The 21,763-nt window shown below is 41.9% G+C and overlaps 1 protein-coding gene across 1 annotated transcript in view; it reads left to right on the top strand.

Moving 5' to 3' along the window:
* The first annotated feature begins 4,304 nt into the window (after window positions 1-4,304).
* Window positions 4,305-21,763, top strand: part of setx (senataxin) — a 65,856-nt gene continuing 48,397 nt past the window's right edge. Inside the window, 2 exon segments of the mRNA XM_029648404.2 lie at window positions 4,305-4,480; window positions 5,934-6,131. Coding sequence (XP_029504264.2) covers window positions 4,478-4,480; window positions 5,934-6,131 — 201 coding nt within the window. The 5' untranslated portion in view covers window positions 4,305-4,477.

Here is a 21,763-nt window from a genome sequence, read left to right as displayed (position 1 = left end):
TATGAAATGCTTGTAATTATACTTCAGTATTCTATAGTAACATCTGGCAAAAATATCTAAAGACACTGAGGCAGCAGACTTTGTGAAAATTAATATTTGTGTCATTCTCAAAACTTTTGGCCATGACTATATATACTGTATTCTATACTATTCTACGGTAGCTTAGTCCGTTCCACTCTGACATTGCTCGTCCATATGTATAAACTCTTAATTCATTCCTACTTAGATTTGTGTGTATTGGGTAAATGTTGTGTAATTTGTTAAATATTACTGCACTGTCAGAGCTAGAAGCACAAGCATTTCGCTACACCCGCAATAACATCTGCTAATCACGTGTATGTGACCAATAAAATTTGATTTGATTTGGGTATGACGCTACAAGCTTGGCACACCTGTATTTGGGGAGTTTCTCCCATTCTTTGCAGATCCTCTCAAGCTCTGTCAAGTTGGATGGGGAGCATCGCTGCACAGCTATTTTCAGGTCTCTCCAGAGATGTTCGATCAGGCTCTGGCTGGGCCACTCAAGGACTTTCAGAGACTTGTCCCGATGCCACTCCTGCGTTGTCTTAGCTGTATAATTGGGGTCGTTGTCCTGTTGGAAGGTGAACCTTTCATCAAGAAGCTCTCCGTACTTGGCTCTGTTCATCTTTCCCTCGATCCTGACTAGTGTCCCAGTACCTGCCACTGAAAAACATCCCCATAGCATGATGCTGCCACCACCATGCTTCACTGTAGGGATGGTTGCAGATTTCCTCCAGATGTTAAGATTGGCATTCAGGCCAAAGAGTTCAATCTTGGTTTCATCAGACCAGAAAATCTCGATTCTCATGGTCTGAGAATCCTTTAGATGTCTTTTGGCAAACTCCAAGCGGGCTGTCATGTGCCTTTTACTGAAGAGTGGCTTTTTTTTTTTTTTTTGGCACCCTTCCCTAGATCTGTGCCTTGTCACAATCCTGTCTCGGAGCTCTACGGACAATTCCTTCTACCTCATGGCTTGGTTTTTGCTCTGACATGCACTGCCAACTGTGGGACCTTTATATAGACAGGTGTGTGCCTTACCAAATCATGTCTAATCAATTGAATTTACCACAGGTGGACTCCAATCAAGTTGTAGAAACATCTCAAGGATGATCAATGGAAACAGGATGCACCTGAGCTCAGTTTCGAGTATCATAGCAAAGTGTCTGAATAGTTATGTAAATAAGTTATTTCTGTTTTTTACATTTTAAATACATTTGCCAAATTTCTAAAAACGTGTTTTTGCTTTTGTCATTATGGTGTGTTGTGTGTAGATTGATGAAAATAAATGATGTAATTTAGAATAAGGCTGCAATGGTAAGGGAATGGTTCTGAATACTTTCCGAATGTACTGTATGTCAGTCAAAGACACTCATATTGTACCACAATTTGGTACACATGTTGCTAACACTGTCAAGACTCAACATATGCGAGAACAATCATGTTTATCTCTTGGTCTGTATGAAATTTTTCACACATGCTCAGGGATATGAGTCTAGCTAACCCACACGATATCTCAAACACCACTAGCCTGACTTTTACGAAACTCGGGTGAATGATGCATCTTGCCATAGACATCCGGTATGTACATCATTCGTGGGGGACAACATGTTTACTGTTTCCTTGTTTTGGATTGAAAAGGTCTAGGTAGACTAGCAACCTGAAGTTTGAATATATACCAAATTTGATCACATTCACATTTTTCCTTAACACAAAAAAATGGGCCTATTTTAGGCTTTAAATACCTAGTGTAGGCTATAAATATTTTAACGCTACCACTTTGTTTCCCCTGGCCATAGGGGATCCGAGCGTATAGGCTTCTCTGGGCTATCTGCAGCTGTGGTTATTATCGGTTGATCATATTGAAGCACAGATTAATTGTGCATGATTGGATAAATCATGTGGCAAATCAGTCTAAACAACAGTACTTTTTCTGCTTTTCAACGCTTTTGTGTCAAAAGTGCTGGGGCAAATGTCAGCTAGCCGTACGTTTGCCAGCAGCCCTGCTGTGCTGATCTCTGCATTAAGAATATATGGAAATCGGCACGCAATGCTACAAATTAAGAAACTTATCCTATATGTAAGCTCTATCTCTATCTAAATGTTTAGATAGTACTGATATTAAAAATGATTATTATGTATTATTATTACTACATATCATCATTAATGATATTCATTCAACTGAGTTAGTTTCCCTGTGTGTTTATTTGTGTAATAAATAACTAGTCCCTGAGTCGGAGTACTATGTCAGGCCTTACCTAAAAACAGACTGTTAGAATTACAGTCTGACTGAAGCAGTAGTCTTTACAAGTCAGAATGTTGAATATAATTACATTTGAACCTACTCTACCAGTTGTACATGCTGTTGGTCCTTTTGGTGGTAGCAGGTGGAGATGAGTAAAACAAGATTTTCCAGTGGATACCCTTGTTCGCCCAACTTTTTACAGCACCAGTAGGTTCTGTAGCATCGCTTATTTTCCATCTCTTGCAATACGTAAATAATAACCGAATGTAACCAAACATAGTCAACCGAAACACACTCACTGGCAATCAGCTGGAAGTGTTTGGAGCCATATTGTGCAAGTGTTTGTCACATGTGGATTGTATCAGTATTGAAAATAAAAACCGGAAATACAAACTGATATGCAAACCAGTGTACTGAAGGTTAGGTTGATAACGCTTCCCTGTAGATATTTTGTATCAGATTAACTCAGACATAGGGACAAAATCTGCGGACAACAGGTGAAGTAAGTTGAAAGAACATTTGTTCAACATTCTAACTTGTTCAAGAATGCTGAACCCACATGTTAGACGAGAGAGTGAGTATTTCACTCTTGGATTCTAAAAGGCTACATCAGGCACACTTCTCTCTAAAATAGGTCCACTTCTCAGTAAGTAAGGAATGTGGAAAGAGCCTCCCTTGCAGAAGGAAGATGGCGGAGAGGTGGTGGGGTGTTGGACGAAGGCCGCTGTGGGGAAGATGGCGAAAAAGGAAATAAGGAAGAAAGTGGAGTATATTCTGACTAAATGAGTGGGGGATTACACAGGCCTTCTGAAATATCTGGTGAAGGAGAAGATGATGAACAAGAAAAAAAGGAGAGACAGAATATTTTTTGAGTGAATATGGAATGGAGGATTGCACAGAATTTTTCGAAGAGCTTGGGGAGGAATTGGGACAGGATGAGAGTGAGGATACATTTAAATGTAGTTGCAGGTGCAGTGATGACTGCCGAGAAGAAGTTGAGTGTAGAGGGAAGTAGTGTGGTGAGGAAAGTCGGCGTCAAGTGCAAAAACAGGGATATGTGCTCCAGTAGTTCAGAGATGGAACTTGTTGAGTGTGATTGCCGAGTTTGGGCCTAGTCCCAAGGAAGATCAGGATGATTTTGGCCCAGTGGGAGTGAGATTTGTAGAGATAATGGATCCTTGCTGTTTGGTTGATTCATATGTGGTGTCAAGTTGGGTGGAGGAGAGGTTGGGGACTGTTGAGTTGGTGAAGGTAACTCGGAGTGCACTTGTGATGATTTATTGTGTTTCCAATGCTCAGAGGAGAGGGCGCTCCAGATTACGAGATTAGGGATAATAATTGTGACATGCTTTGCTCTCCGGAGCAGGGTGCCGTTGAAAGGAATGATAACAGGGGTGGCATTAATAAGTGCTGAGGAAGAGCAATTGAAATGGAAGATGTGTCTATGACACCTGCAACTTGATAAGACGTAGATCCGGTAGGGAAACTGAGAAGACATTATCTGTCATGCTGAGTTTTGATGCAGAATCATTACTAGATAAGGTCAAGGCAGGAAGTGTCAGTTATCCCGTGAGAGTTATGCGATGAAAATATTACGTTGTTTTAGGTGTCAGGGTTATGGGCATATTACAGCAGTGTGTAGGAGGGAGATGTTAGTTGTACTGCAGAAATGTATCTTAATTCACAGAAAATAGAGAGAAGAGAAGTACTTGGGATTGTGAGAATTTACTGCAGAACAGCTGCAGTAGGTGTTGAGTGGTAGTGATATCCTCTCAGACCTGGTCTGGAGTAGGTCTAGGTGGGGTTAAATAGTGGATGGGTGGTGTTGTTGTTTTTTTAGATGGGGCTAATATGTGGTTGGGTAATTTTCCTTATCCTTTTCCTAATTTTGTGTCTAAGATTATAATGTAGGTATGCCGTGAAAGGCCTCACACACCAGTACAGTAGGTGGCGGTGTATGCACCTAAATGTTGGATGCGATCTGCCAACCAAATCCCAAAGAAGAAGTAATAAGTAAATCAGCAGGGGACAAGGGGAGTGAGAACATCACTGGTTTGGCTCAGAGGAGGTTTTGTTCTAGAATGACCGCGTGTGTTTGCAGTGTAAACAGCACGTTAGCGAGAAATGTAATTGAATGTTCGTTATATTGGGAATCTATATATCTACCAAGATGAAATAAATTAGTGCACCGTTTGGATTAAGCACTTGTTCAACATGGTGAGTTCTGGTTAAACAAGACGCGACTTTGTAGCTAGCTAACGACTTTCCAGACCTCGGCAGGGTTCGACTCATGCCACCAGGTTTACATCCTTGCTTTCACCAGACAACTTTGTCGACACAACTGGAAGCTAGACTACAAACGTCTCTAAAATCGCCAACAAATTGAATGTCGTGACATTTGCTGACAAGGAAAACAAGTAGCTAGCTAACTATTAAAGTTGGCGTCATATCTAGCTAGTTAAGTTAGTTACATTTAAAATGTTCCTGTTTGTTGTGCATCTAGCTGAAGCTAACGGTGCGTTAGCCGGGTAACTAGCTACAATTTGCGCTGCTAGTTGCTAACTACCTAACCAGCCACTTGACGAATCACTTGATGATTTACAGATTTAAAACAACATTTAGACAGTCACGCACACCAACATATGGAATATTAGCGATATTGGAGCTCTTTTGTTGGTGAAATGGGGCCTGACACTGCTAGGCCAAATAGATATGGCCAATGTCACTGTAAACGGTGTTAGTAGTACAGTAGACGGCCTAGTAATGTTATTACTAAATGCTCGTAGTAACGGTAACTTGGTTACAACTTTCGCATGTGTCAACATCAAACATTTCTCAAGCTTTTTCTACTAGTTATATAAGACTTCAAGTTGGCATATTCACTTTAACAGCAGTTACGGTACCAAAAACGACCTTAAAATAAAAAGGCATACTTACTGTAATTTAGCTAGCTATATCAAGCCCTGTTTACTGTACTTTAGCTAGCTAAAATACAGGAAGTAGGCCTTTTTATTATTTGACGGTAGTTTTTGGGACCGTAACTGCTGTTAAAGTGAATATTTGTACTTGACAACTCCAGGTGTTTAGAGTTTTGGGCCAAGTAACCGAAAGGTTGCAAGATTGAATCCCTGAGCTAACAAGGTAAAAATCTTTCGATCTGCCCCGGATCAAGGCAGTTAAACCACTGTTCCTAGCCCGTCATTGTAAAATAAGAATTTGTTCTTAACTGGCTTGCCTAGTTAAATAAAAAATTGTCTCAAACTGTGGTTTCAAACCATGGTGTTTGAGACAAAGTAAGCTTGAAGTGCCTGTCTTCTGCCAGTTTTCTCACCTCCCGGACAGGGTTTCACACCCAACTCAATGGGATTGTTTATGTTGGATAAGGCTTCCTGGGGTACTTGTTTCTTGAATGGGAACTTGTGACCTTGCTGTACTATCCACTTAACTATTGTGACTGCTCAGCCAAATCCCAGTGTCATAAACATTTACCAGTTTGTAGCACCAAATACATTTCTACAGATTTGATTTAGGCGGCCAATACTACTCATTGATAAAGTGGATGTGTGTCAGCAGAACCAACGAGTTCATTGTCCTCAAAGGAGTACATTCTTGCATGTTGGATGTCAAATGATCACAAGGTCTAGCAACACTCTCATCTTGTCCCTTGTAGATGAGCATGTGCCGTTGGTGCACGTCATTGGGTGACGATGTTGCAAAACTGCTCCAGAGGTACTGTGCTGTGTCTTGGTTAGCAGAGGATGAGGAGGCAGTCAACGAGAAGGCGGCACTCAACGATGACCTCGATAAGTGCCTGGAGTGTGTGGTAGCGTACCATCGGGCGAAGGAGGAGTTACCTGGACTGCACCGGGTAAGGATGAACCAAACAGTGGTTGCTCAACTGAAAGTTTTGTAATACTGCGTGACTTCAAAGTAATGTGTGGTTTAGTACGGTACTCTGCATCACTACTTCATTGCTCCAGACCAGCGCAAGGGGGAGTTAGAGCACGGATTATGATTTTGGGTCCCAAGGTGCTACTTTGTCGAACTGACAGTGAATTGGCGACATAAACCAAATAGAAACTGATAATCGTGCGTGTCTTCAAAATTGAATTTCAATAAACTGAATGAGGATGAAGGTGATTGAATATAGAACAATACTGTAAGAATTGCTAATCCTCTGTCCTGCAGCTCACACCCAGATAAATACACAGATTTTTTTCAAATAAAATTGTATTAGTCACATGCGCCAAATATGGCAGGTAGTATAGTGAAATGCTTACGTACGATCCCCTAACCAACAGTGTGGTTTTAAAAAATATGGATAAAAATGAGAAGTAATTAGAGCAGCAGTAAAAAAAAAAAAAAATTATTTGCACACATACATACAGGGGGGTGCCGGTTAGTTAAGGTAGTATGTACATGTAGGTAGAGTTATTAAAGTGACTATGCATAGATGGCAACAGAGATTGGCAGTGGTGAAGGGAGGGGGTGGCAATGCAGATAGTCTGGGTTGCCATTTGACAAGGTGTTCAGGAGTCTTATGGCTTGAGGGTAGAATCTGTTTGCCTCTTGGACCTAGACTTGGTGCTCTGGTACCGCTTGCCGTGTGGTTTATGGTTAGGTACATTCGTGCAATGTTTGCTTTTGTTAACTCATCCTTCGTTTGGCAAAGTAGGCTGTGATTCAATGATAAATTAACAGGCACAGCATTGAATATATGCAACGCAGGACAAGCTAGTTAACTACACATGGTTGATTTTACTAGGTTATGTGAAGATTGATTGTTTTTTATAAGATAAGTTTAATGCTAGCTAGCAACTTACCGTGGCACCTTACTGTACTCACGTAACAGGTGGTTAGCCTGCCACGCAGTGCTCGTGGAATGCAATGTAAACGGCCAAACTGTTAGACGTATATCCATCCTGCCCTGCCTATCTAAGGTCTTCGAAAGCTAAGTCAACAAACAGGTCACTGACCATCTCGAATCCCACCGTACCTTCTCCGCTGTGCAATCTGGTTTCCGAGCCGGTCACAGGTGCACCTCAGCCACGCTCAAGGTACTAAACGTTATCATAACCGCCATCGATAAAAGACAGTACTGTGCAGCCGTCTTCATCGACCTTGCCAAGGCTTTCGACTCTGTCAATCACCATATTCTTATCGGCAGACTCAGTAGCCTCGGTTTTTCTGATGACTGCCTTGCCTGGTTCACCAACCACTTTGCAGACAGAGTTCAGTATGTCAAATTGGAGGGCATGCTGTCCGGCTTTCTGTCGGCTTTCTATTCCGCAACAAAGCCTCCTTCACTCACGCCGCCAAATTTACCCTAGTAAAACTGACTATCCTACCGATCCTCGACTTCGGCGATGTCATCTACAATTCGGCGATGTCATCTACAAAATAGCTTCCAATACTCTACTCAGCAAACTGGATGCAGTTTATCACAGTGCCATCCGTTTTGTTACTAAAGCACCTTATACCACCCACCACTGCGACCTGTATGCTCTAGTCGGCTGGCCCTCGCTACATATTCGTCGCCAGACCTACTGGCTCCAGGTCATCTACAAGTCCATGCTAGGTAAAGCTCCGCCTTACCTCAATACTTTACTGGTCACGATGGCAACACCCACCCGTAGCACGCGCTCCAGCAGGTGTATCTCGCTGATCATCCCTAAAGCCAACACCTCATTTGGCCACCTTTCGTTCCAGTTCTCTGCTGCCTGTGACTGGAACGAATTGCAAAAATCGCTGAAGTTGGATACTTTTCTCTCCCCCACCAACTTCAAACATCTGCTATCTGAGCAGCTAACCGATCGCTGCAGCTGTACATAGTCTATCGGTAAATAGCCCACCCAATTTTACCTACCTCATCCCCATACTGTTTATATTTATTTACTTTTCTGCTCTTTTGCACACCAATATCTCTACCTGTACATGACCATCTGATCATTTATCACTCCAGTGTTAATCTGCTAAATTGTAATTATTCTCCTACCACCTCATGCCTTTTGCACACAATGTATATAGACTTTGTCTTTTTTTCTACTGTGTTATTGACTTGTTAATTGTTTACTCCATGTGTAACTCTGTGTTGTCTGTTCACACTGCTATGCTTTATCTTGGCCAGGTCGCAGTTGCAAATGAGAACTTGTTCTCAACCTGGTTAAATAAAGGTGGAATAAAAAAATCTAAATAATCGGCTTCCAAAAATGCTGATTAATTGGTCAACCTCTAGTATGTACAGTTGAAGTCGGAAGTTTACATACACTTAGGTTGGAGTCATTAAAACTCGTTTTTCAACCACTCCACAAATTTCTTGTTAACAAACGATAGTTTTTGCAAGTCGGTTAGGACATCTACTTTGTGCATGATACAAGTCATTTTTCCAACAATTGTTTACAGACCTATTATTTCACTTACAATTCACTGTATGACAATTCCAAAGGGTCAGAATTTTACCTCCACTAAGTTGACTGTGCCTTTAAACAACTTGGATAATTCCAGAAAATTACATCATGGCTTTAGAAGCTTCTGATAGGCAAATTGACCTAATTTGAGTCAATTGGAGGTGTACCTATGGATGTATTTCAAGGCCTACCTACAAACTCAGTGCCTCTGCTTGACATCATTAGAAAATCAAAAGATATCAGCTAAGACCTCAGAATAACAATTGTAGACCTCCACAAGTCTGGTTCATCCTTGGGAGCAATTTCCAAACGTTCATCTGTACAAACAATAGGACGCAAGTATAAACACCATGGGACCATACAGCAGTCATACCGCTCAGGAAGGAAACGCGTTCTGTTTCCTAGAGATGAACGTACTTTGGTGTGGAAAGTGCAAATCAATCCCAGAACAACAGCAAAGGACCTTGTGAAGATGCTGGTGGAAACAGGTACAAAAGTATCTATATCCACAGTAAAACGAGTCCTTTATCGACATAACCTGAAATGCCGCTCAGCAAGAAAGAAGCCACTGCTCCAAAACCGCCATAAAAATGCCAGACTACGGTTTGCAACTGCACATGGGGACAAAGATCTGACTTTTTGGAGAAATGTCCTCTCGTCTGATGAAATAAGAATAGAACTGTTTGACCATACTGACCATTTATGTTTGGAGGAAAAAGGGGGAGGCTTGCAAGCCGGAGAACAAATCAAAATCAAATGTATTTATATAGCCCTTCGTACATCAGCTGATATCTCAAAGTGCTGTACAGAAACCCAGCCTAAAACCCCAAACAGCAAGCAATGCAGGTGTAGAAGCACGGTGGCTAGGAAAAACTCCCTAGAAAGGCCAAAACCTAGGAAGAAACCTAGAGAGGAACCAGGCTATGTGGGGTGGCCAGTCCTCTTCTGGCTGTGCCGGGTGGAGATTATAACAGAACATGGCCAAGATGTTCAAATGTTCATAAATGACCAGCATGGTCGAATAATAATAAGGCAGAACAGTTGAAACTGGAGAACACCATCCCAACCGTGAAGCACAGGGGTGGCAGCATCATGCTGTGGATGTGCTTTGCTGCTGGAGAGGGACTGCTGCACTTCACAAAATGGATGGCATCATGAGGAGGCAAAATTATGTGGATACATTGAAGCAACATCTCAAGACATCAGTCAGGCAGCCAAGTTAAAGCTTGGTCGCAAATGGGTCTTCCAAATGGACAATGACCCCAAGCATACTTTCAAAGTTGTGGCAAAATGGCTTAAGGACAACAAAGTCGAGGTATTGGAGTGGCCATCACAAAGCACTGACCTCAAACCTACAGAAAATTTGTGGGCAGAACTGTAAAAGCTTGTGCGAGCAAGGAGGCCTATAAACCTCACTCAGTTATTCCAGCTCTGTCAGGAGGAATGGGCCAAAATTCACCCAACTTATTGTGGGAAGGCTACCCAAAATGTTTGACCCAATTTAAACAATTTAAAGGCAATGCTACCAAATACTAATTGAGTGTATGTAAACTTTTGACCTGATGGGAATGTGATGAAAGAAATAAAAGCTGAAATAAATAATTCTCTATTCTGACATTTTCACAATCTTAAAATAAAGTGGTGATCCTAACTGACCTACGACAGGGAATTTTGACTCAGATTAAATGTCAGGAAACTGAGTTTAAAATATATTTGGCTGTGTATGTAAACTTTAGACTTCTGTACGTACTGTCACTGTGAGGACGATGTCATCGATGCACTTATTGATGAAGCCAATGACAGATGTAGTGTACTCCTCAATGCCATTGGGGGAATCCCGGGAAAATATTCCAGTCTGTGATAGCAAAACAGTCCTGTCGTTTAGCATCTGATTCATCTCACCTCTTTTTATCTAGTCACTGTTGCTTCCTGCTTTAATTTTTGCTTGTAAGCAAAAATCAGGAGGATGGAATTATGGTCAGATTTGCCAAATTGAGGCCAAGGGAGAGCTTTGTATGCATCTGTGTGTGGAGTAAAGGTGGTCCAGAGTTCTTTTCCCCCTGGTTGCACATTTTAACTTGTTGATAGAAATGAGGTAAAAAATATTTAAGTTTCCCTGCATTAATCTCTTGAAGCTAGGGGGCACTGTTTTTATGTTTGGAAAAATAACGTTCCCAAAGTAAACGGCCTATTTCTCAGGACCAGATGCTAGAATATGCATATAATTGACACATTAGGATAGTAAACACTCTAAAGTTTCCAAAACTGTCAAAATGTTGTCTGAGTTAAACAGAACTGATACTGCAGGCTAAAACCTGAGGAAAATCCAATCAGGAAGTGCCCCTGTTTTTGAAACCTCTGTTCTTAATCATCCCTATTGCCCATTTTTATATCAACCATATGATATAAATCAACCAGATTCCTTTTTCTATGGCTTCCTTAAGGTGTCAAAAGCCTTTAGACATAGTTTCAGGCTTTTATTTTGAAGAATGAGCGTGAACGACCACATTGCGTAAGTGGATAGGTGGGGGCTCTCGGAGTGTTGTGCGCAAAAGAGAAAGGCGGCCATTGTTACTCCCGGTCCTAGTGAAAAGCCAACTGTCCCGGTTGATATATTATCGAATAGATATTTAAAAAACACCCTGAGGATTGATTATAAAAACCGTTTGACATTTTTCTGTGGACATTATGGATATAATTTGGAATTTTTGTCTGCGTTGTCGTGACCGCTCTTTCCGGTGGATTCCTGGGCATAACGCACCAAACTAACGGAGATATTTGGATATAAAAAATATCTTTATGGAACAAAAGGAACATTTGTTGTCTAACTGGGAGTCTCGTGAGTGAAAACATCTGAAGATCATCAAAGGTAAACGATTAATTTGATTGCTTTTCTGATTTTCGTGACCAAGTTACCTGATGCTAAGTGTACTTATTGTTTTGTCGAGCGACCGATAGACTTACACAAACGCTTGTATTGCGTTTGCTGTAAAGCATCATTTCAATCTGAGACGACAGGTGCATTAACAGAAGGCTAAGCTGTGTTTTGCAATATTGCACTTGTGATTTCATGAATATGAATATTTTCTAGTAATATTATTTGACTGTGGTGCTATGCTAATCAGCGTTGCTGATGTCAATTATACCGGATCCGGGATGGGTGGTTCAGGGGTTGAAGTCCTTGGCTACTAGGAGCGCCGCCTCTGGATGAGTGTTTTCCTGTTTGCTAATTGCAGTATACATCTCACTGAGTGCAGTTTTAGTGCCTGCATTGGTCTGCGGTGGTAAGAAAAATACAAACTCTCTAGGTAGGTAGTGTGATCTGCAGTTTATGGGAAACTCTTCCTCAGGCAAGCAATAGCTCGAGACTTCCTTAGATATCGTGCACCCGCTGTTGTTTACAAAAATACACAGAGCGCTGCCCCTTACCAGAAGTCGCTGTTCCATCCTGCTGGTACAGCGTATAACCAGCCAGCTGTATGTTGATATTGTCGTTGTTCAGCCACGACTACGTGACGCCATAAGATGTTCGTTTTTCATTTCCCGTTGGTAGTTTAATCTTCCCAATAACTCATCCATTTTGTCCAAAAATTGCATGTTTGTGAGCAGAATTGAGGGGAGTGAGGTTTTTTTCGCTGGCCTCTTTCTCCGCCGGCCTCTTTCTCCACCTCTTCAAGCAGATCACTGGGGTCGGGGCCTGTTCCCGAGGGAGCCGTATATCCTCTGGCTCGTCAAAGTCATGAAAGAAGAAAAAGGACTCTGCTAGTCTGAGTAATCGCAGTCCTGATGTCTATAAAATATTCTCGGTCGTAAGAGACTGTAGCGGCAATATTATGTACAAAAAGAGTAAAATAAATAAATTACGAACAAAAAACACTATTGGATGGGGACACGAAAAACGTCTGCCTTCTGCACTTGCGCCATCTTATCATTTTTGTTACTACTTGTCAGTATTACTATTATTAAAACTGTTGCTCTTAAGGTTTTTATTCTAAGAGAAACTTGGATTACAATTAGGGTGTTTAAATGTTAGTATTATTTTGCTCCTACAGTAGTACTCCTGACCGGTCACGTTGTACAGCCCCCGAGGGGTGCAGTGGTCTAAGACACTGCATCGCAGTGCAAACTGTGTTGCTACAGATGCTGGTTCTCTCCCTCTAAAACCAGAAATAAATAATTCTATATAACAAACTGGCTTTATTTACAAATTAGTAACAATGTCTCACCCCATGTTCAAGAATGGGTTTTTCCCCACTCACTTTATGTTATTTGAAAACAAAATAATCTCTAAAATATCGTAATTTTTATAACAAAGCTATTAATTAATTTAGAATTATATAAAAGCCCCTTAAATATTCTCAGATATATTACCACCCTTTTTCACAAGTGTAGCAGGCTGTGAATTCTGCAAACAATGTTTCTAGCAGGACATTGTATATTGGTCATGGCTCCTGAGTGGTGCACAATGGGATTGCCTTGCAGTTCTCCAGCTTTATCCACTGAGATAGTGGTAGGCGCACAAGGTTCAAGGCACAAGTGCAGGAGGCACGGAACGGGCGGCAGAGCAGCACACAGAAGACTGACCTAGCCCATGGGGAAGGGAGGAGGAGGGTGGCGGGGTGGACCCCCTTCCCACTGGGTAGCACAGAGCAACATTTTAAGGGCCATTGCAGTAATAATGGCGCTGACTAGGTGAACGTTCACGCTGTTCTTAGTGCCGGTTTGTTTTAGTGTGAACTTGCAATGAAACTAATAATGGTGTGAAAAATGCTCCTTAGATATGAACTCAGAGGGCAGAAATGATTCAATATTAGAGCATTAGACCTGTCACTAAAGGCATCAGTCAAAAGATCTACTTAAATCCGAACTGGATTGATCTACCATTTCTATCATGGGCTGCTGTAATCGATGGGGGCTCAGGGCGGTACCATTTAGGTCATCTGATGAAGGTGCACATGGATCAGATTCAAACTTTGAAGACCGAGATCAAGTCATTGAAGGCAGACCAGTAGAAAGAGAAGCATTATCTGAGGGCAGAAAATACAGGCAAAAGCTAATGCGTTGGTGGAGAGTCACGCGTCATTGGCGGAGAGTCACGCGTCATTGGCGGAGAGTCAGGTGGAGAATGACGCATTGAAGAGGGCAAGGAACAAAATGGAGTCACAATCCATGCCAGGCACACCTGTGAGCTCTGAAACTCCACTTCCGACAGGCAGAGCCAAGATGGGCGGGCAGCGTAGCCTAGTGGTTAGAGCGTTGGACTAGTAACTGAAAGCTTGCAAGATCAAATCCCCGAGCTGACAAGGTACAAATCTGTCGTTCTGCTCCTGAACAAGGCACTGTTCCTAGGCTGTCATTGAAAATAAGAATTTGTTCTTAACTGACTTGCCTAGTTAAATAAAGGTAACCCCCCCCTCAAAAATAAACATAACGGTATTTGAATGTTTGGTTTGTTAAAGGTGATATGCCATGTGTAATGTCAATTTTTATAGTTTAATTTGCTACTTGAGTCATCGCTCTATCTCTCCATGCCACTTTCCACACTGACCTAGCCATGACCCCAGTCACTCAAGGAGGCCATTTGATGTTCCTCAACCACGAGACACTTGCGTTCAGTCTGCATGGTCAATGCAGCACATGCAACAATGTTGATGATAACAATGCTGTTTTCACTTTGTTTCGTAATATAAATCCACTAGCGTTCTATAATGACACTCAGTTTGTTTCTTACATCAGCAAACCGCTAGTTTGTATTTTCTTAGCAAGTTGCCAGGAAACTTGACACTAATTGTTATCTGCTAATAGCTAGCTAGCTAATAAATGTACTGAGTAAGAGCAAACGTAGCTAGCTAATACAGCCTGATAATACCAGTGACGTTGTAGACCTAAATCAGCATGTTTGTGCAACAGTATCTTCTAAATCAAAGAGGAATATGCAAAGCAAGAATATGTTAGCTACATGAAGTAGCTAAGAGAGAACATGCAATGTAGCCAAAGCTTATAGGGTCCCCTAGGAAACACTTATCAACACTTTAGTTTGTACCCTGTCTCAATAACTGCCTGGCATTTTAATTTGTTGTCATATCAAACACTGTATATAGTTATTCTATCTTCAAAGTAATGACTCGGAACATCGGGTTGAATTGAAAGCTTCTTTTAGTAATACTACTTGTTCACGTTACATTTAACAACTTTAGATTCTGCAAAACAAAGTTGCTAGCGAGAGTCTGGATAATCACTTGTACATAACTGCCGAGTTCTCTCTCTCTCTCTACTTCCTGACGCAAGGCATTCTGAAACTTGCAGTCAAAAGCGTAATCCAATACTCACCAATACAACAAAATATGAATGTAGTTCTCTCAATCTCCAACACACATTCTAATACAATTACATATGTAAATAACTGTAAAGAAAATATCTTTAGATACAGCTCAATGAATTAACTGTAAACATTAACTCTGTAACCCATTCAAGTTACAACATCCTCCTCCCGATGAACAACTGTGATCATCTAAATCTCTCGGCAGTATATCAACTGAATAGGTCTCCACGAAGTTCCTGAAGCAGTGTGAACTGAACATGACCTAACTAGGCCATCTCGGCCTGGAAACACTTCCTCAATCTTTCCTAGTTTCAAGGTTTGTCTGGGTGTATTATCTTGTATAATCCTCTCCTTGATGACTCTTTTTAGAGCTAACAGGAATGTCTCTGACTGATCTGAGACCAGTCCCAAATGCACTGCTCTGGTTACAGCACAAGTGAACAGTGCAATGTATGACTTCTTCACAGAACCATTTTCTTTCACGTTGAGCGGTCCTGCAAAATCCACACCTGTGACTTCGAATGGTGGGATTCAATTATTCAGACTTTTCGGTAAAGGTGCGGTGACCTGCTGTCCGGCCCTGGCCTTGCATCTCTTGCACACTATACATCTTACCACTGTGCTCTTGGCTAGCTGCCTAGCAAGCAAGATCCAGTATCGCTCTCTGATTTGTACTTGAGTGTGTCTTACTCCAGAATGCATCACCTTCTCATGGTGGTACTGTATCAGCATTTCTGAGTATCTGTACTTGTTGGGCAGAACCCATGGGTGCTGCTCTCAATGTGAAGTTGGTCTGTTGCAGTCCTCCTCCTACACTGAGTAGTTTGTGTTCGTCCAAGAACGGTTTCAGTTATCTGATTTTTACAGTCATTGTTTAGACCTTTTCCTGCCTTCAGTAGTTTGATCTCCTGTCCGAAACTCTTGTTACCTTGATCCAGTACTTTTCTGCATCGAACAGTTCATCAGCAATCAGTTCACCTTGCATCTTTGTTTGTACGAGCATTGGCTATGAATCTCTTTATCAAGGCGGTGACTCTGAACACTCTTTTCAGTTTGCTGTACCTTTTGAAGCTCCAACACAGGGTCAGTGATGTCTGTGCTGTTTGCTGCGAGTTGTACAGTAACCTGGCGACTGGACTTAAGTTCTGCATTTACCTCTTCTGGAACCTTGTTATCATCAGGCTCCTTGGACTGATTGGGTGATGTCAGAATTCTGGGTCCATTCCACCAAAGCTGGCTCTGTGGCAAGTTTCGAACAGTTTGTCCTCTTGTAGGGCTGGATTCATTTTCACTTCAATATGTGACCATGACTCTGGATTGGTCAAGGACTGGATCTCTCACTTTGTTCGCGATAAACTGTTTCCATTTCAGTGCTGAGCTGCAAATCCAATGCAGCACGATCATCGAGTCTGTCCACATTTTGATCTGTTTTTCTTCTTTTTCCAGTGTGGTCATTAGGTTGTGTGCTAGTCTCGCTCCCATGAGCTAATTTTTTTTGAGTTGGGCTACCCTGGACTTGGATGCAACTAGACATGTCGTTGTTTCCCTGTCTTGTGATTAACCTTGCATGTTAGCTACTGCACCGTAGGCCCTTTCACTTGCATCACAGAACACGTGTAGTTTCAGGGTGTGGCTCTTCTCTGGCCGCATGGCTGTTCTGTACCACCTTGGTATGGTGAGCTGGTGTAACTGGGGTAGTGTTGAACACGACTGTTGCCATTCTCCTGTCAGATCAGGTGGTAATTCTTTGTCCCAGCTGAGTCCCCTCCTCCACATTTCCTGGAACATGCACTTGATCCTAATGGTGAAAGGGGTCAGGGAACCAAGAGGGTTGAAGATGCTTGCAGACGACTGCAGAACACTTCTCTTTGTGTTTTCCTTTTGCGTTAGAAAATGCTCAGTAGCGGCCTGAGGTGAAAGTCATCTGTTCTCAATCTCCATACTAAACCTAAAACCTTCAGCACTACTCCTTGTGTTTCTAGTGTCAATGGGTGGAAATTTGTCGTACTCTCCCATTTTGTTTTCAGTTCAGGAGAGTTGGTCATCCACTTGCAGAGGTCCATGTCTGCAATCGACAGCATTCGCTTTGCAGTTGTCACAATGTAAGCCTCTTCAACGTTGTGTGAACTTGCGATGAAATCATCTACATAGAGAAAGTCACTATCTCTACAACTTCTGGTTGTTCTTTTTCATATTGTTTCAGGTGCTTCCTGATTTTAACTGCCAGCAAGAATGGACTTGGGGGAAGCTCCAAATACCACTCTTTTCATCCTCAGCACACGCAGCTCCTCTTCATTTTCTGAGCCATAGGAATCTCACGCAGTCTCTGTCTTTCTCTGCTAGGGATATCTGCAGGAAAGCTTTCTTGATGTCTGCCATGAATGTGATTTCATGTAGTCTGAACCTCATAAGAACGCTGAGCAGATCCGGATTCAGGTTTGGTCCTGAGAGTAGACAGTCATTGAGGGATGGACAGCCATCTTCATGGGACGAGGCATCAAACACCACTCTCAGTTTTGTCGTCACCTTATCTTCTTGGAGTACTGCATGGTGAGGTAAGTAGTATTTTACATTGTCTACGCTTTATGCGTTGTCCTTGGGCACGTCCTCAGTACAATGTCACATCCCTCAGTCTTTTCTTCAGACCTTCAAACCGTTTCTTGTATACTTGTCTTGGAGTTCTGGCATTTCTCATTTCCATGGCAACTCCACGTGCTATCGTCCATCTTTGAAGGTGGTTGTTTCATCGAACTTCTGTAGAGCCTCGTTTTCCTCTGGGTTCTGTGTTTTCTCCCTTATAATACCCAGAGACTCAAGCTCCCAGAATGCATGCAGTTGTTTGGAGACTAGTGTGTCTTCATCAAGTGGGATGAACATGCATGTTGCCTTGGCGACACTTGACATGGACACTGGTCCCTGCACCGACCATCCAACGGTGCTCTCTAAAGCAACTAGTGTCTCCGTCAGTTGCTCCACTCTGCCTGATACTGTCTGCCAGTAGTAGTCTGCTCCTATCAGGACAGAGTTCAGGATCATTGTCATCTCCTGGAACGTCTGCAAGCTGCAGTCCCTTTCTATTGAGCTCATGTTGAATCTGTTCACTATAAACTTTCATCACAGCTGTGCACACTTGTAGGATTTCAATTGTCTTTATCGCTAGTCTCTGCTGTTTGTCCCCGACATTCTCCAAGATGACTCACTGTGTTGCGTTTGGACGTTGCTGGAGCAGAGGAGCCAAACGTGTGAAGAGTGAGTGCCTCTTGTCTGATTTACTTCAAGCCCTTCACAAGGTTTTCATGTACAAAGCTTCTCTGACTGCCTCCATCTAGTAAGCAATGAGCGATCTTCCTGCCCGATGGGCCTTCTACCCATGCCTTTGCTGTTTGTAGCAACAGTGTTCTATCCATCTGGTTTCATCTTCACTGAATGGGGAATAACTGAGGAAACAACAGCATCTGCAGATACAGTAGGGGGTTGCACCTCACTCCTCTTACCGGCACACACAGCAATGTGATGTCTGCTTCCACATGTTGCACACATCTTTGACTTTACAGAATTTTGCAATGTGTTTCTGTCCTAAACATACAAACCATATTCCCATTTTCTTTTTCTCTTTGCGTATAACAATATTGTGGTCAGGGCAGTTTTCTGATTTGTGGTCTGCACTGTCACAGAATAGACAGTTTTGTTCCTTCTGGCTGGATGTGTGCAGTGCTGCAGCAGATGGCATGTTGGGTCTTTTTTTTGTTTTCATTTCATTGGAGGAGCATGACTTGTTCCATGGTTTGCTCTCTTACTGTTGGTTGCATGATCTTGTCATTTGTAGTGCTCTCTCCCTGCTCTGAACCACCTCCTGTAGGAAACTGACAATCTCAGACACTTTCCATTCATCTACTCCCCTCTGACGAATATAGTCGAGCTATGTCCTCTGGAATCATCTGCAGTAAGATTGGGCATAGTATGCTTCCATAGGTTTCTGACACTACACCCAGTGGTTCCAAGCTTCTAATCTGAATTTCACATTCATCATATACCTGCCTCAATGCGTTTAGGTCAGAGGATTTCTTCATATGAGTGAGATTCAGCAGCTTTGACATGTGAGCACTAATCACAAGATCTTTCCTTCCAAATCTGCTCTTGAGCAGAGCGATTGCATCACAGTTACTGTCTGTCTAGCATCAGTCCTGCTACTGCCTTTGCAGCTGGTCAAGTGAGATGTTTTCAGATAGGTAAACTTCTTTATTACACAGTGAATCATTGTTGTGAATAGCAGTCTCATACTGGCTCCAAAACATCTCCTTACTGATTGTCTCTGTGATCTGTTTGAGTTAGCGTCACTCACCCGTGCTGGTAGTGGATTGCGGTCCTGTGTTTTTCTTTATCACTCGTTGTGCACGGCTCTTCAGCATAACACGCTCTTTATAATCATCCGTGCATGCAATCCCCGCCTCCAGTCTGCCCAATGGCATTAACTGTTAAATTCCACGATCAAGTTCAAACAAGCTGTCCTCTTTAGCTGACAGCAATTCCAACAATGTATCCAAGTGATCGGTATCCGAATTTGACTGGGTTATTTCCACGTCAAACTGAACCAAAATCCGTGTTGTGGCACCTCGAATGGTACCCCGCTTTCGTCTCATTCTTTCTGCTTCATGCCGATGCTCCTCCTCAGCCATTTCAGCCGCTTCATCCCTACGATCTTCGTTGCAGCTCATACTTTTCCCGGGCTTCGGCACCAAAATATAGAAGAACTACAAAGTAATGACTTGGGACGTCGGGTTTGAAATGCAAGCTTCTTTTAGTAATACTACTTGTTCACGTCACTTAACAACTTTAGATTCGACAAAACAAAGTTGCCTGCGAGAGTCAGGATAATCACTTGTTCATAACTGCCGAGTTCTCTCTACTTCCGGTCGCAAGGCATTCTGGAACTTGCAGTCAAAAGCGTAATCCAATACATATTTTGTTGTATGTAGTTCTCGCAATCTCCAACACACAAATTCTAATACAGTTACATATGTAAATACCTTTTAAAGAAAATATCTTTAGATACAGCTCAATGAATTAACTGTAAACATTAACTCTGTAACCCATTCAAGTTACAACACTGTATTCAAAGTGCCCACTATTATATTCTAACAATAGAATTAGAATAGTCATTCTATTTCCAACAGTTTTGCTCTAATTCACAAGTTAAATCGCAATTGCAACATTTGGTTAACTTCTTGATGCACCCATCCCATTAGCGGGATCATTTGTCAACATCCGCTAAATTGCAGAGCGCCGAATTCGAATTAACTAAAAATATTACATTTTCATGAAATCACAAGTGCAAAATAACAACACAGCGTAGCTTGTTGTTAATCCACCTGGCATGTCAGATTTCAAAAAGGCTTTTCGGCGAAGGCATACCAAGCGTTTATGGAAGGACATCTCTCTCAGCAGACAAAACATTAAACAGCTAACAGCCAAGTAGATTGGTCACAAGTCAGAAAAGCAATAAAATGAATCGCTTTGATGATCTTCGGATCTTTGCACTCACGAGACTCCCAGTTACACAAACTTTCCATAAAGATTTTTATATCCCAAAAACCTCCATTTGGTTGTTGCGTTTTGTTCAGAAATCCACAGGCTCGAGCGGTTACGACCGGGCAGACAAATTCCAAATAGTATCCGTAAAGTTCATAGAAACACGTCTAACGTTTTTATAATCAGTCCTCAGGTTGTTTTTACAATAAATAATCAATATTTCAACCGGACTGTAGCTTCTTCAATAGGAGAGAGAAAATGTCTGCTCCAGCCTGTTGCACATGGAAAACGCTGCTGGCACCCAGCCATCCAATGACGCTATGTGATCTTTCTCGCTACTTTTTCAAAATAGAAGCCTGAAACTGTCTAAAGACTGTTCACAACATGTGGAAGCCATAGGAAAAGGAATCTGGTTGATATCCCTTTAAATAGAGTGAAGGCAGGCAATGGAACAGAGAGCTTTCAGGAAAAAAAGCACGTCCAGGTTTGATTTTCCTCAGGTTTTCGCCTGCAATATCAGTTGTTATACTCAGACAATATTTTGACAGTTTGGAAACTTTAGAGTGTTTTCTATCCTAATCTTACAATTATATGCATATTCTAGGCCTGAGAAATGGGCAGTTTCATTTGGGTACTTTTTTAATCCGAACATCAAAATACTGCACCCTACACAACAGGTTTTAAGAGAACTAGATGTCACCATTTTCTTTATATTTACAGATCGCCAGGGGCACCCAACACTCAGACATAGTTTACCATCAAAGCATTTGTGCTTAGTGAGTCCTCTAGATCAGAGGCAGTAGATGACCAGGGATGTTCTCTTGATAAGTGCGTGAACTGGACCATTTCTGTCCCGCAAAGCATTCAAAATGTAACGAGTACTTTTACATGTCAGTGAAAATGGCGTAAGAAGTACAGCATTTTCTGTAGGAATGTAGTGAAGTAAAAGATGTCAAATAAAAAAATTAAGTTCAGATACCAAAAAGGAATACTTCAGCAGTACTTCAACGTATTTTTACACCACTGCTCAATTGAGAATTCCCACACTGCCACGTAGGACTGCACTATGGGCAAATAATCTATGGTTTAACTTCTTGCGACTAGGTGGTGTTAGAAATTGGATATGAAGATGGGTGAGCCGGTCAAGGATCGATTCAGACTAAGTGGTAAATTTTATGACAAGTAAACAGTTTATTCAGAGTGAAAATATGTAGTACAGCGTAATTACGGCTCTTCCGTTAG

The sequence above is a fragment of the Oncorhynchus nerka genome, linkage group LG4 (genome assembly GCF_034236695.1).
Source record: "Oncorhynchus nerka isolate Pitt River linkage group LG4, Oner_Uvic_2.0, whole genome shotgun sequence".
NCBI lineage: Eukaryota > Metazoa > Chordata > Actinopteri > Salmoniformes > Salmonidae > Oncorhynchus > Oncorhynchus nerka.
The sequence above is the reverse complement of the archived record's forward strand: the minus strand, read 5'-3'. Positions and strand labels throughout refer to the sequence as shown.